Raw genomic sequence first — 15,985 nt, 5'->3', positions numbered from 1 at the left:
TTGTCTATTCCATTTGCACAACATCATGTGAAATGTATTGTCATTCAGTGTTGCTTCCTAAGTGGACAGTTTGATTTCACAGAAGAGTGACTGACTTGGAGTTACATTGTGTTGTTTAAGTGTTCCCTTTATTGTTTTGAGCAGTGTAGTAAACTTGAAAGCAAAAAAGTGAAGAATGATGTAAACCTGGTATTCCAACTGATTATAGGCAACTATTGCCAACGATTTACCGCTGCGCAATGGAGTTTTGATGAAAACAGTGGAGAATTTTTTTTTACATATCTGATAATCACAACCTACTATTTATTGCTGACCAGCAAATGTCATGAATGTGAATTGAGTACAGATAATGAAGCTCTGAGTAATGAACCATTTTCCAGCACATTTGGTGAAAGCCCGAAGCCTTCAGAAATCCTCAGGTTCACATCACTAGTGGAAACACACCAATGGTGGGAAAATGCACATATTTTCTTTATGCATATTTTAGAATATGGGTATGAAAATATGTCGCCACTAACAAATGCAGTCATGGATGGTAACTCTACATTTCACTCAAAAATGCAATGAACACTAGGAAACTATATTGGAGGTGTGGCTTAGTCGGGGCATAGCTTTCAGTTAGTTTTTTTGGCCACCCGTGAGTGAAAGTGTTGTATCAGTTTAAGTGGTCTATCGTTATGTTAATACACTGACAAAGTGTAATAGTGTCAGCACTAAGCACAGTGTTAATTTAACACTGAAAAGTGTGGACCCATATACACACTGGCTCAGTCTTAAATGTAACACTTTCAGTGTTGATTCAACACTGTATAATTTTCTGTGTGAACAACTCCCTCACATGCTCTGTAATAGTTTTGACACTTCATCTCTCTCAACCTCAAAACTACTCTGTTTTCATCTGAGGCTGTAGAGGCTACATGTACAGTACAAACACATATAATAATAACTTTATTTGTATGGTGATTTTTAATACAAGTAACAAAGTGCTTCCCATCTTAAAATAATAAAAAGTACAAACAAATAAACAAAAACAAGAGGAAAGAGAAATTAAGAAAAAGAAATATGATTAATTCAAATCACACATTGAAATCATACATTAAAAGCATGTCTCCAACAAGTATATAAAAAGAGGCACTGAATCTGCAAGAAAGTGACATTTGCTGACCATTCCAAAGTCTAACCCAAATGGCAAATTCCCAGTCTCCTTTAGGTCTCAACCTAGACTTTGGAATGGTCAACAGTGCCCTGCCAGAGGATCTCAGGCTGCGTCTTGGCTCGTGGGGTTATAAACGATCTGAGATATAGGATGGTGCTAAACCAAGCCTAGTCTTAAACGTGATTAATACCATTTTAAAATCTATTCTAAAAGTGACTGGTAGCCAGTGTAGAGAAGCTAAAATAGGTGTGATATGATTACATTTCCTGGTGCCTTGGGGTTCTATGTATACTGAGCTGTAGCGTTCTGAACTTACTGTGGACGATGGAGTGATTTCTGACTGAGACAGCAAATAAAAACATTGTATGCGTTTCTCTAGATCAATGACTGAGATAAAAATACTTGACTTTAGATATATTTCTTAGATGATAAAAGCAGGACTGGACAACCGTCTTTACATGCAGCTCACGGTTTAGGTCAGGGTCAAAGAAGACACCAAGGTTTTTGGCCATATGATTTACATTTGTGGACAATTGACAAAGGTTATCTACAATCTGAGTTATAGCATGGTGGGGGCAAAATACAACAACCTCAGATCTTTTTTTTATCATTGAGCTGGAGAAAATTGTCAGACCACATTTGATGTCATCAAGACACTTGTGATGGATAGCTACGCTAGCTTGGTCACTGGGTCTGATTGGTTAATAGAGCTGCGTGTCATCCGTATAGCAGTGAACCTGAATGCTATGATTGCAGATGATACAGTATCACCAAGGGGAAGCATATACAGTTGAAGTTGGAAGTTTACATACACCTTAGCCAAATACATTTCAACTCAGTTTTTCACAAATTCTGACATTTAATCCTAGTAAAAATTCCCTGTTTTAGGTCAGTTAGGATCACCACTTTATTTTAAGAATGTGAAATGTCAGAATAATAGTAGAGTGAAAGATTTATTTCAGCTTTTATTTCTTTCATCACATTCACAGTGGGTCAGAAGTGTACATACACTTAATTAGTATTTGGTAGCATTGCCTTTAAATTGTTTAACTTGGGTCATGTTTCGGGTAGCCTTCAGCAAGCTTCCCACAGTTACTACTGACAGAGCTGGAGTAACTGAGTCAAATTTTCTATGGGATTGATGTCAGGGCTTTGCGATGGCCACTCCCAATACCTTGACTTTGTTGTCCTTAAGCCATTTTGCCACAACTTTTGAAGTGTGCTTGGGAGTCATTGTCCAAATGGAAGACCCATTTGTAACCAATCTTTAACTTCCTGATTGATGTCTTGAGATGTTGCTTCAATATATCCACATAATTTTCCGTCCTCATGCTGCCATCTATTTTGTGAAGTGCACCAGTCCCTCCTGCAGCAAAGCACCCCCACATGCTTCATGGTTGGGAGGGTGTTCTTCGGCTTGCATGCCTCCACCTTTATCCTCCAAACATAACGATGGTCATTATGGCCAAACAGTTATATTTTTGTTTCATCAGACCAGGGGACATTTCTCCAAAAAGTATGATCTTTGTCCCCATGTGCAGTTGCAAACCGTAGTCTGTCTTTTTTATGGTTTTGGAGCAGTGGCTTCTTCCTTGCTGAGCGGCATTTCAGGTTATGTCAATATAGGACTCGTTTTACTGTAGTTTCCTCCAGCATCTTCACAGGGTCCTTTGATGTTGTTCTGGGACTGATTTGCACTTTTCGCATCAAAGTACGTTAATCTCTAGGAGACAGAACGCATCTCCTTCCTGAGCGGTATGATGGGTGCGTGGTCCCATGGTGTTTATACTTGCGTACTATTGTTTGTACAGATGAACGTGGTACCTTCAGGCATTTGGAAATTGCTCCCAAGGATGAACCAGACATGTGGTGGTCTGCAATTTTTTTCTGAGGTCTAGGCTGATTTTTTTTCCCCCCATGATGTCAAGCAAAGAGGCACTGAGTTTGAAGGTAGGCCTTGAAATACATCCATACATACATCCAATTGACTCAAATGATGTCAATTATCCTATCAGAAGCTTCTAAAGCCAAGACATCATTTTCTGGAATTTTCCAAGCTGTTTTAAGGCACAGGTAACTTAGTGTATGTAAACTACCCATGGAATTGTGATACAGTGAATTATAAGTGAAATAATCTGTCTGTAAACAATTGTTGGAAAAATTACTTGTGTCGTGCAGTACGTATGTCCTAACCGACTTGCCAAAACTATAGTTTGTTAACAAGACATTTGTGGAGTGGTTGAAAAACTAGTTTTAATGACTCCAACCTAAGTGTATGTAAACTTCTGACTTCAACTGTACAGGGGAAAATAGATGGGGCCCAGAATTTACCCCTGAGGGACACGATAGTGAATAGGTGCTGGGGACGATTCTAAACCACCCACGCTCACTGAAAAACGTCTGCCACATATACATGACCTGAACCAGTCGAGAGAAACGCTGGAGATTCCCAACCACCTCCTCCAGCTGGTCAACAAGGATGTTTTGATCAATTGTGACAAACGCGGCAACTAAAATAGAGAATGAATCGGTAGCCAACAGAAGGTCATTAATGACTTTCAAGAAAGCAGTTTCCGTGCTGTGAAGTGTGGGGAAGCCCGACTGGAATTTTTCAAATACGTTTTTCATACTCAAATTAGCCACCAATTGCTTGAAAACAACAGTTCATTGCATCCTTGCAGCTGACTGTTCTGCCATAAGATACCTGAGTGTGTTACATTCCTCAGAAGTATATGGCAGATCCAGACATGCAGTACAGACTGAGTCAACACCATCGTGAGATGGGCAAGGCAGGCAGAGACCTTAAACACAAATAACACAGGATGACTAGCCGCTCAGGCATAAAATATCATATATACTCTTACAATCAAGATGGCTCCCAACACGGTGGACCTTTTCATTCTAAAGACACACCTACAGTTTGACTTACTAACTAGGGCCTTGAGCTAGCCTACAGCACCAGGTCTGGTCTAGTAGGGCTTTCTCACTGACAACAGACAATTGACTTGTGAACCCTCTCAATCACGTGTGAATGTCAAAAACAAGACTACATGGTGAGGCAGCAGCAATGATTCCACCGGTGGAATTAGGGTGACCACATCTAAAATGCCCAAATGCAGGACAAGGAAAAGATTCTGTGGGACATTCGCGGAACAGGGGACAGAATACATTTTTGGGGCAGGTTAATGGATCACGTTCAAATGGTGACATAGTTCTGCTGTATGAAGGTCACTGCCTGTTAAAAGGGCAACCCTTAGTTGCTACATACATTTTTGGACTTATAAATGAATGATATGTACCCATTGATTCTTGAAGAATATAACGAGTAAATGCCTCATGAGCATAGTTCAGCTGTCGTACCCCATCAAAACCCAAAATATAACTTGTTTTATTGACTCCAATGTTTGTAAACAAACTAAATGTAAACAACCTAAAAATCTGATTAAAACTATTGATATCATGGATGGTCAGCCCTTGCACTCATAGCGTAGTGGGTGGATTCGAGAGTGGTTGCATTTCTCAAGCCCCATCCCTCAGCTTTTTACTGAAACTGTGGCGGGGAGGACACTTTGTTAATGTTTCAGTTAAGGATTGCTGCTTTAAACACCTTTAATAGAGTCATAGTGTTATTACATGGTGCAATCCTCTAGTGAGTGAGTTACTTTTGTGCTGTTAATATCAAGCAACGTTGAGAAAGAAATTCTTAGTATTGCAAACAAAAATGATGATATTGAAGGCAAAACATAAACCCAAAGGTATTGATAGCAAAACTAAATATTGCAAGGAGTTTCTTTCAAAATGTGAGAACAAATGAACGTATATGGATGCCCCAAAAATAGTTTCCAATTCTTTTTTTTGTATGATAACGCAATGAAATAAAATGTCTTTGGTTATGTTACCCTGGCCTTTGCTTTTGCTGCCTTTTCTTTCCAGTTGCAAGTTTTGGCACATTCCAACAACATAGTACCCTATATCCCACTGCTGGTTGGTCCCTAGATGGGACACCAGATGTAGGTGAAATGTACATATGAAACTTCACACACGTCCGACAACCACGTGTCTGATTCGTGAAGATTCCCCCCCCACCCCCCAAAAATGTTTTATAAGGGCTCTCTCTGAACAGTCAAAGGGAGTTAACTTCAGGCATTTGAAGACCCTCTGCAGTATTGCAGAATTATGTTTTTCCTCTTTGTTATCTACATCCATTTCAGAATGCACATCTCCTCGCAATTGGTTGCTCTGTAAGCCTATCAAATGCATCAGGTCACTCTCCTGAAATCTGGAGGTCACCCCCCACCACACCACAGGAGGTTGGTGGCACTTTAATTGGGAAGAACAGGCTCATGGGAATGGTTTCCATGTGTTTGATGCCATTCCATTCACACCATTCTGGCCATTATTATGAGCCGTTCTCCCCTCCACTCACTAGTGGGGTCCAGGCTCTATTGCAATGTGATGATGCAGAGTGTAATGGACAGACACAGACAATGAGGTCTCACCACCTTGTTCTCGGTTCTCACCTTGTTCTCGGACAGTTTTCGCTTCATGAACTTAGTGCAACTCAGCTTACCCTATCATACAAATCTAAGGCTGTTTTGCCCCCCATTTTGTTTTTACATTGTCTACAATGTATAGCTCCAAATATGTTTCCAACGATCATGTCAGTCTATTTGACCTTCAGGCATTCTGAATTTTAGAGTGGTTACCTAAGCCCCATCCCTAAGCGTACTAGCTTAGCAAACAAAGTGGAAGGGTCAGGCTGTTGAAATTAAGACTTTCAAGTATGTAATTCACTGACATTTAGCAATGAGCTCCAGTCAAAGATTTCCTCTTTCATCTGTAGCTCTAGCCTAGATAATACAAAAATGTGCTTTTGGATGGTATGCACATCCCCGTCACAAGAGGGCGACATGATACTTTGGTCGCTTCATGGGTTGTAGTTTTCTTGACATTTTCCAAGTCCCGTGTATTTCTATTTTGTAGTACCCGCCAGGCCGGCATGTCACGTCTCGGCACATATTCACATTTTAACAAAAAAGACAGACGACAAAGGGGGAGGGATCATAGCGATAAAGCAGACCATCAATCAAAAGATTTATAGGCCAGACATCCACAGCAAACGAATCCCAGGTAAACATTGAAACATATACTGAACAAAAATATAAACGCGACATGCAACAATTTCAAATATTTGAGTGAGTTACAGTTCATAAATTCATTAGGCCCTAATCTATGGATTTCACATGACTGGGAATACAGATATGCATCTGTTGGTCACAGATACCTTTTTAAAAAAGTTAGCGGTGTGGATCAGAAAACCAGTCAGTATCTGGTGTGACCACCATTTGCCTCATGCATGCAGTGCATGCTACACATCTCCTCCACATAGAGTTGATAAGGCTGTTGATTGTGGGCTGTGAAATGTTATCCCAGTCCTCTTCAATGTCTGTGCCAAGTTGCTGGATATTGGCGGGAACTGGAACACGCTGTCGTACACCTCGATCCAGAGCATCCCAAACTTGCTCAATGGGTGGTGATGTCTGGTGAGTATGCAGGCCGTGGAAGAACTGGGACATTTTCAGTTTCCAGTAATTGTGTACAGATCCTTGCGAAATGGGGCCATGCATTATGCTGAAACATGAGGTGATGGCGGCGGATGAATGGCACGACAATGGGCCTCAGGATCTTGTCACGATACCTCTGTGCATTCAAATTGCCATCAATAAAATGCAATTGTGTTTGTTGTCCGTAGTTTACGCCTGCCCATACCATAACCCCACCACCACCATGGGGCACTCTGTTCACAACGTTGACACCAGCAAACTGCTCGCCCACACAACGCCATACACATGGTCTGTGGTTGTGATTTTGGAGGCGGCTTATGGTAGAGAAATAAACATTACATTTTCTGGAAACAGCTCTGTTGGACATTCTTGCAGTCAGCATGATTTTGCATGCTCACACAAAACTTGAGACATCTGTGGCATTGTATTGTGTGACAAAACGGCACATTTTAGAGTGGCCTATTATTGTCCCCAGTACAAGGTACACCTATGTAATGATCATGCTGTTTAACCAGCTTCTTGATATGCCACGCCTGTCAGGTGGATGTATTATTTTGGCAAAAGAGAAATGTTCACTAACAGGGATGTAAACAAGTTTGTGCCATGTCTGGGGTATTTTATTTCAGCTCATGAAACATGGAACCAACACTTTACATGTTGCGTTTATATTTTCGCTCAGTGTATATGTTACAACTTTTATCACAAGCTGTAACGTATACATAAGGGAGAGTTATGGCTTTTTGCATTATCCAACTGTAGTTAATTATAAATGTAGGCAGTACTCACGTGGTTTCATCGAGCCGGAGACTGCAGATTCTTTTGTTCAAAAAAATCCATCAAAAAAAACGAGGAAGACGGACAGACACTAGAGAATCAGGAAATCCTTCTGCAGACGTTAATTAGTCACCGAATTAGAAGTCAAATAATCGGAACTCAAGAGGTTTAGCAACTTTTAGTTGGAGAAAGCGAAAGTTTTTCATCGGTGTATTAGCTAGCTAACGTTAGTTAACGTTACCCAAGGTTTGTGTCTTCGTTGAGATATCGATAGCTCACACTAGCTGGCCTTAGTTAGTGACGTTAGCTGGCTAGCTAAAATAGCTAGCTAACTAATTCATTTTTTTTAATCCAGTGAAACCGTGCTCTGTGTGGCTATTTTCGTATTTTCCCGTAGTTTAATAGTTGTCTGTTGCTCAGTAGGTAGTAGCCTCAGATTATTTTAGCACAAAGAAATGCGGACAACTGAGTGCTAGAATTCATTACTAGCGCAAGTTGCTATGTTAATCGTGCCAAAGATAGGTGGCTTTCTAACTTGTGTGTACTTGGACTTGAATTTAACGTGTAAATGACAAGCCATTTACGCATAGTTTTCCTTTGACTGTTCACATGTAATTCCTCTCAAGAGCATTGCGTTGACAGCAATTCAGCAATAATAGTTTGGTTTCGGTTGTATTGATATCTAAATGCATGTCTTTGTTTTCACCCCCACTTTAATACAGATATTTTGACAAACATGCCACGCAAGAAGGTAACAGAAGTCTCAGGGAATGGTGGGATCAAGAGGAAGAGGGCAGGAGGCAAAAAGAAGGAACGGGAGTTCAGCAGTGATGATGAGTTTGACGATTATGAAGAGCAGGAGAACACAAAGAAACCTGGCAAGCCTGCTACAAAGTCAGGCCTTCAACCAGTCACTGTCGCAGACGATATCAAGGAAAAAATAGTAAGTCCTCCTGACCTGCATTAGGTTGTCGAACATTGTTAAGGTAATCAAGGGAGGGGGTTTGTGATGTGACTATAGAATTGGGGTTAATGTGAATGAAAAATGTGTGTTATTAGTATGTTATTAGTCACTTGTAAATCAAGGGTGCTTATGCAGTGCTAGAACAAAACATCAGGAGAAACATTAAGATAAAGCTGATCCCTGTATTGTCATTTCTATAGAAACTTGACTTACCTAAAGTCAAAGGTCAACTACTCATTTTCGGCGCCACCAACTGGGATCTCATCGGAAGGAAAGAGGTGCCAAAAGCACAAGGTATAACCCTGCCCAGTCCTGTACATTGCTGTATGCAATACTCCACTTGGTTGTCCCTCAATAGCACTCGTGCTACCAACTTTGAAAGTAGTTTTTCCTGTCTTTCTACTGACAATCTTGAAGCAATCCTCATAATTGACTGCAGTATTGAACTGTTCCTGTTTCTTATCAAATCAAACTTTAAAGTGCATTTACAATCGCAGCAGACTTTACGTTAAAATTGTGGTGTGTGGGGTCTCGCAGCGGCCTTCAGGAACCTAGGCCAGAACTTGTGGGGTCCTCACCGCTACGGCAGCATGAGTGACGTGCAGGTCAGCAGTGTGGTGTCTGGGCCCTGTGCTGCCCACAGCCTCCTAATCACCACTGAGGGCAAGCTCTGGAGCTGGGGTAGGAATGCTATACTGTAATAGCTCATAGTTTGTACTTGTATGTATATGTTTCATAGATGTAATCATTCTAGCTTGTTTGAGTCCAGGAGAAAGGATCAATATTGACTTCTTTCTCCCTTTGTCAGGTCGAAATGAAAAGGGTCAGCTGGGCCACGGGGACACCAAGCGCCTGGAGGCCCCAAAGCTGATTGAGGCCCTCGCAGACGAAGTGGTGGTGGCTGCAGCCTGTGGACGCAACCACACCCTGGCATTGACAGAGGGTGGCACCGCCTACTCGTTTGGAGAGAACAAGCTGGGCCAGCTGGGCCAGGGCAACCAAACAGATGCAGTCCTCAGTCCAGCCCTGGTAAGCAACATCAACCTCATTATTCATCAGCCTAATTATTGTGGCTGATTTATTATAGGTTTAATATGGCCACATGCTGAGCTTGTGCTTATCAAAGCTTCTCCTTTCCCCTCTCAGATCCAGTACAATGGGCAGCCCTTGGTCAAGGTGGCGTGTGGGGCAGAGTTCAGCATGGTGGTGGACTGCAAAGGAAACCTCTACTCGTTCGGGTGCCCAGAGTATGGCCAGCTAGGTATGTATGCAACTAACGAGCAGGACTGGACAGATTTAAACTGTAAAAATGTTTTTCTAATGACACATTTTAAAGATTCACAATGACCCCTTCAAAAATCTTTCTAGATCAAACACTGGCATTGCACTTATTTTTGTTTTGTTTTGGGTCACAGGACACAACTCTGACGGCAAGTTCATTGCCCGCGCCCAGCGCATCGAGTTTGACTGTGAGACCATTGCACGCCGCGTGGCCATCTTCATCGAGAAGAGTAAGGACGGCCAGGTGACGCCTGTACCTAACGTGGTGGTCCGAGACGTCGCCTGCGGAGGCAATCACACGGTGAGGAGGGAAGACCAGGATGCGTATTCAGTCTTGGAGAACGATCAGTTTGGCCTTCTTAGATCATAATGAATAAAATGACATGTGGACCTGATTCTAGATCAGCACTCCTACTCTGAGACACTTTATAAATACAGGCTCTGATCCCTATTGTCACAAATACCCCTTGAGCCAGAAATGTGCATTTTAGAAATAGAAATCAAGCAAGGGTATAGAGCTTTATGTCTCGCAATAGTGTTTGTGTATATTAGTGATGTTAGCGCGAGGTGTGTGTGTTTCCAGCTGATATTGGACTCCCAGAAGCGGGTGTTTTCCTGGGGCTTTGGTGGTTATGGACGGCTGGGTCACACGGAGCAGAAGGACGAGATGGTTCCCAGACTGGTGAAGCTCTTCGACTTCCCCGGGCGCGGGGCATCCCAAATCTACACTGGCTATCAGTGCTCCTTCGCTATAAATGAGATGGGTATGGGACACAATGCTTAACCCCTTGAATGTCGCACTGATGAGTAAATCTTTTTAGAATTCTTTTATTTATTACCCCTATTATCAATTTATACCACTTTAAACCAAGAATACTACCGTTACTTTCCCACGTCTGTTGCTCTACCTGATATACACTCTGTACAAAACATGTCTCTTTCCATGACAGACTGACCAGGTGAAAGCTGCTATCTCTTATTGATGTCACCTGTTAAATCCACTTTAACCAGTGTAGATGATGGGGAGGTCTGGTTAAAGAAGGATTTTTAAGCCTTGAGAAAATAGAGATGCGGATTGTGTTTGTGTGCCATTCAGAGGGTGAATGGGCAAGAAAAAAAAGTGCAGTTGGAACGGTATGGTACGGGTATGGTAGTAGGTGCCAGGCGCACCGGTTTGAGTGTGTCAAGAACTGCAATGCTGCTGGGTTTTTCACGCTCAACTGTTTCTCGTGTGTGTCAAGAATGGTCTACTACCCAAAGGACATCTTGCCAACTTGACACAACTGTGGGAAGCATTGGAGTCAACATGGGCCAGCAGCCCTGTGGAACGCTTTCAATACCTTTTAGAGTCCATGCCCCAACGAACTGAGGCTGTTCTGAGGGCAAAAGGTGGTGCAGGTCAATATTAGGAAGGTGTTCTTAATGTTTTGTACACTGAGTGTATATTGTAGTGATTTTCAAGGGGTGTGCCAACTGATTTTGAACCTTACATCTGTCAGTCTAAACAGTGTAGCCATTACGCCAAAGAGTTGGACAAATTTTGCTGGTGTTTTTTGATAAGGAAGCTACAATATTAACATTTTGTGTGCAGGAGGGCTGTTTTTCTGGGGGGTCACCAATACCTCGCGGGAGTCTACCATGTACCCCAAGGCTGTGCAGGACCTGTGTGGCTGGAAGGTCCGCAGTCTGGCGTGCGGGAAAAGCAGCATAGTTATCGCTGCAGACGACAGCACCATCAGCTGGGGACCCTCCCCCACCTTTGGAGAACTGGTAAGTTTTAATTGGTGTATTTATAAAGCAGACTTCTCGCACCCAAAGTGCTGTAGCATTATAGAAATGTACTTGTGTGCTCAAGAGACTGCTGAATTTGCACACCTGTTCCGGCTTCACCACTTATGACATGGGTTTTGTGTTTTGTTACAGGGATACGGAGACAACAAGGCCAAGTCCTCCACTACTGCTCAGGAGGTGAAGACCCTGGATGGAGTTTACACTGAACAGGTGTGGAGCAGCAACAGAGAATGAAAACAGTGATGAATTTGAATTCCCACTCATGTATTCTGAAGATAGGAACTGCATTTAGGTACATGTTCACTCTGAAACTTTTTGTTGTTTGTGGTTGCAGGTGGTGATGGGATACGCACACTGCCTGGTCATCGCCAGACAGGATACTCCACAGGAACAAGACAAGCTCAAGAAGCTGCCAGAGTACAACCCACGCACGCTCTGATAGGGCACCATCCAGCTGTCTCACTTTTTATTTTATTTTTTACTCCAGAGACAACTGATTCTCTCCAGAATGCACCCGCCCTTTAGGTCACCTTTGTAAGTCATGATGGATGGCTGGGGAGGGTGGGCTCTCATGAATATGTATGCATACACTTTGAAAAACAAGTCGGGTCTAGGCCATAGATTCAGAGGTTAAATGAACAAAAATGTGCCACAACTAAGACTGAAAGAAATCTACTCTGGACAGAATACATCCTGCTCACAACGCCTGTCCGATTTCTACAGCTGGATAGAGGAACTCTACCACTCAACTCTCCCAAGCACATTATTCCTCTCTGGGTTCTACTCCTACCCCAAAATCCATGCAACTCCACTGAAGCGTTCACTATATTTTCATGAAGTCTTTTTTGCTGTTGTTATTATCCTTCTGTTGAACTGATCAATGTCCTCTCCCTCACCATAACAGGTGCTACATCAGTCCTTCATTGGGCAGATTCATTTCCAAGTGAGGGATCACTTCAAGACCAACACTTCATGCCTTTTGAAATTGTTGTTTGGGGGTATGGAGTAAATGTGTTTGTTCCCAAAGACCAATTGCTGAATTTAGTTTAATTTGTTCATGAAGTCCGTGGCAGTATTACTCTTTGTCAGGTCGATCTGTATGCATTGTCAAAACACAATGGGGATCTGAGACATTTGTGCCACCAAGTTGATGCTCTCCAGCCATTGACTTGTGTTTCATTCCTTGGTTTCTCTTCACTTGTATGATTAAATGTTGGCGTTGAGGATGCGCAACTGTCCCTCAAAGGCCAGTGTCTGCTTGTTGTCATTCCTGATGTTTTTTTTCTTAGTGACTCCTTTTTTAGCCTGGGAAACCAGCTGTGGACATTGAAGTCTTGGGAATGAAAACCAGCATGAATGTGATTTTGGGAGGACTTGAGTTGTGTGCCTCTGTTTTAGTGTGAAACTACACTTTCTGCACTGCTGTTAAAATTATTTTTCATAAACTTCTGTGTTGAGCATCCTAAATAATCCCATAAATTGTTATATTTGAAGGGGGGGGAGCATGATGTATGACGCTAACCTGGTATTCCAAATGATGTGTTGGCTACTAAAGCCAACAACTTACTGCTGTGCCATGGAGTTTTGATAAACAGTGGAGCGGAAAAAATCTGAATCAAATGCTACTATTTATGCTACCCTAATTTGAATTGTGTACAGAAAATGAAGCTCTGAGTAGTCTGTTTTTCTGGCACAATTTGGTGAAAGCGCCGATGCCTTCAGAAAGCCTTGGTTTCCCCATTTACTAGTGGAAACACCACTGGTAGGAAAATGCACATTTTTAATTTGTCTGTAGATCTCTCAATTACAGTAATCTAGGCGTGAGCAAAAAAAAGAGCATTGTTGTACAGTGCATTCGGAAAGTATTCAGACCCCTTTTTCCACATTTTGGTAAATTTGTATTCAAATGAATTCAAATTGTTTTCCCCCCCTGCAATCTACACTATCACATAATGACAAGGCAAATGCAGGTTGACATTATTGCACATTTTATTATAAAAAAAAAAAAAATCACAAGTATTCAGATCCTTTACCGAGTACTTTGTTGAAGCACCTTTGGCAGCAATTACAGCCTCGAGTCTTCTTGGGAATGACGCCACAAGCTTGGCACACCTGTATTTGGGGAGTTTCTCCCATTCTTCTCAGCAGATCCTCATGCTCTTTCAGGTTGGATGGGGAGTGTCGCTGCACAGCTATTTTCAGGTATCCAGAGATGTTCGATCGGGTTCAAGTCCAGGCTCTGGCTGGGCCACTCAAGGACATTCAGCGACTTGTCCCAAAGCCACTCCTGCGTTGTCTTGGCTGTGTGCTTAGGGTCGTTCTTCTGTTTGAAGGAAACTTTCACCTCAGTCGGAGGTCCTGAGCGCTTTAGAGCAGGTTTTCATCAAGGATCTCTACTTTTCTACGTTCATCTTTCCCTTGATCTGACTAGTCTGCCACCACCATTCTTCACTGTAGGGATGGTGCCAGGTTTCCTCTAAACGTGATGCTTGGCATTCAGGCCAAAGAGTTCAATCTTGGTTCCATCAGACCAGAGAATCTTGTTTTCATGGTCAGAGTCCTTTAGGTGCCTTTTGGCAAACTCCCGAGTGGGCTGTCATGTGCCTTTTACTGAGGAGTGGCTTCAGTCTGGCCGCTCTACCATAAAGGCCTGATTGGTAGAGTGCTTCAGAGATGGTTGTCCTTCTGGAAGGTTCTCCCATCTCCACAGAGCAACTCTGGAGCTCTGTCAGAGTGGCCATCGGGTTCTTGGTCACCTACCTGACCAAGGCATTTTCCCGATTGCTCAGTTTGGCTGGGCCATCAGCTCTAGAAAGAGTCTTGGTGGTTCCAAACTTCTTCCATTTAAGAATGGAGGCCACAGAGTTCTTGGGGACCTTCAATGCTGCAGACTTTTTTTGGTACCTTTCTCCAGATCTGTGCCTCGACACAATCCTGTCTCAGAGCTCTACGGACAATTCCTTCGACCTCATGGCTTGGTTTTTGCTCTGACGTGCATGGTCGACCTTAAACATGTGTGTGCCTTTCCAAATCATGTCCAATCAATTGAATTTACCACAGGTGGACCAAGTTGTTGAATAATCTCAACGACGATCAATGGAAACAGGATGCACCTGAGTTCAATTTTGAGTCTCATAGCAAATAGTGAATATTTATGTAAATATCAGGTATTTCTAAAAGAAATATATACATTTGCTAAACTTTCTTAACCTGTTTTTGCTTTGGAAGCTTAGAGATAGGTCTATAATTATTCTGTGAGGCGGGATCTAGATTGGGATTTTTAATGAGGTTGGACCAGAGCAGTTTTAAAGTAGCCTGGAACATAGCCAGAGGTCAGACAGAATGTTGGGGCCAACAGTATGCATAAACCTCTTTCAGTAGTCTAGTAGGGACGATGTCACAGGGGTAGGAAGAAGTCGTCACACCACATACACTAGGCGACAGTTCCTTGCATTCTCGCCATTGACTCTTCTGCCATATGCTACCTGCGTGTGTTACATTCTTCAGGGGTGTGTGGCAGATCCAGATATGCAGTACAGACTGATTCCACAGGCAGGCAGGGACCTCAAACACACAACACAGGATTCCTATCCTCTCAGGCATGAAAAATCATGACACCTAATACTCTTAATCAAAATGGCTCCCAACAAGGTGGACTTTTTATTTCTAAAGACATGCCCAGAGTATACTGTGGTCTTTATCTCAAGAACGCTTAGCAACAAAACGGCTGTAGCAGAATGCAAACGTTCTGATAAGTGAACGTGGTACCAGTGTGCTGTTTGAGGGGTCATATTACATTCCTGAGCTCAGGCCAAAAGTAGTGCACTATGTAGGGAATATGGTGCAATTTGGAATGCAGTTCTTAGGAATAATTCACAAGGCTTTTGGGAGAAGGACGACCATAGATGGAGTGGTCTTATGATTAGACCCCAGCAGAGAGAAGCCTACGTGATCTACGCTTAGTCAGAACAGTGCATGGATTGTTTGGCCGAAGGGAATCCCAGTCAGTGGCTGGCTCTATACTCCCATACCAAGGACGTTACTCAATCAAAACCTCTATCCTGGTTTCTGGGATGTAGGTCGTAAACAACATTACCCCACTGCAGCAAGAAAGTAAAAACAATATATATATATATATATTTATTTTTTTAATTCACCCAAAAGTTGTGTTGATAACATGAACCCAAATGTGCATTCTTGCAGCACACAAAGAATGTTGTTTTGAACCTGGGGACCAAGTTTGACTTACTAAGGCTTGCTCTGTAAGCCTATCCAGTCACTTTCCTGAAATATGGAGGTCACCCCCACCACCATACACACCTTCCCATCCTCACTAGTGGGGTCCAGGCTTTGTTGCAATATGATGATACAGAGAGTAATGGACAGTCACAGCATCCAGGGAGGGCTGTAGATGTCATCTGTACGGTCCACTCTCACACAACAGGGTTAGCCCTG

At 42.6% G+C, this 15,985-nt stretch overlaps 1 protein-coding gene across 2 annotated transcripts; it reads left to right on the top strand.

Moving 5' to 3' along the window:
* Positions 1–7,493: 7,493 nt before the first annotated feature.
* LOC139416372 (protein RCC2 homolog) lies at positions 7,494–12,775 on the top strand. Of its 2 annotated transcripts, XR_011635089.1 has the most exons (12): positions 7,512–7,740; positions 8,217–8,437; positions 8,659–8,752; positions 8,996–9,139; positions 9,267–9,487; positions 9,605–9,719; positions 9,874–10,040; positions 10,323–10,503; positions 11,331–11,509; positions 11,663–11,740; positions 11,865–12,064; positions 12,435–12,775. XR_011635089.1 is itself a non-coding variant. In XM_071164915.1 (11 exons), exons 2-11 carry the CDS (start codon positions 8,231–8,233, stop codon positions 11,967–11,969), a joined length of 1,491 nt encoding a protein of 496 aa, XP_071021016.1. In that variant the 5' UTR covers positions 7,494–7,740; positions 8,217–8,230; the 3' UTR covers positions 11,970–12,775. The 2 variants fall into 2 exon arrangements, 1 of the variants encoding a protein (XP_071021016.1); XM_071164915.1 differs by having other exon boundaries at positions 7,494–7,740; positions 11,865–12,775.
* Positions 12,776–15,985: the final 3,210 nt, after the last annotated feature.

Source organism: Oncorhynchus clarkii, chromosome 9 (assembly GCF_045791955.1).
Source record: "Oncorhynchus clarkii lewisi isolate Uvic-CL-2024 chromosome 9, UVic_Ocla_1.0, whole genome shotgun sequence".
Taxonomy (NCBI): domain Eukaryota; kingdom Metazoa; phylum Chordata; class Actinopteri; order Salmoniformes; family Salmonidae; genus Oncorhynchus; species Oncorhynchus clarkii.
Note: the sequence above shows the minus strand (reverse complement) of the source record. Positions and strands in the feature narration are given on the sequence as shown.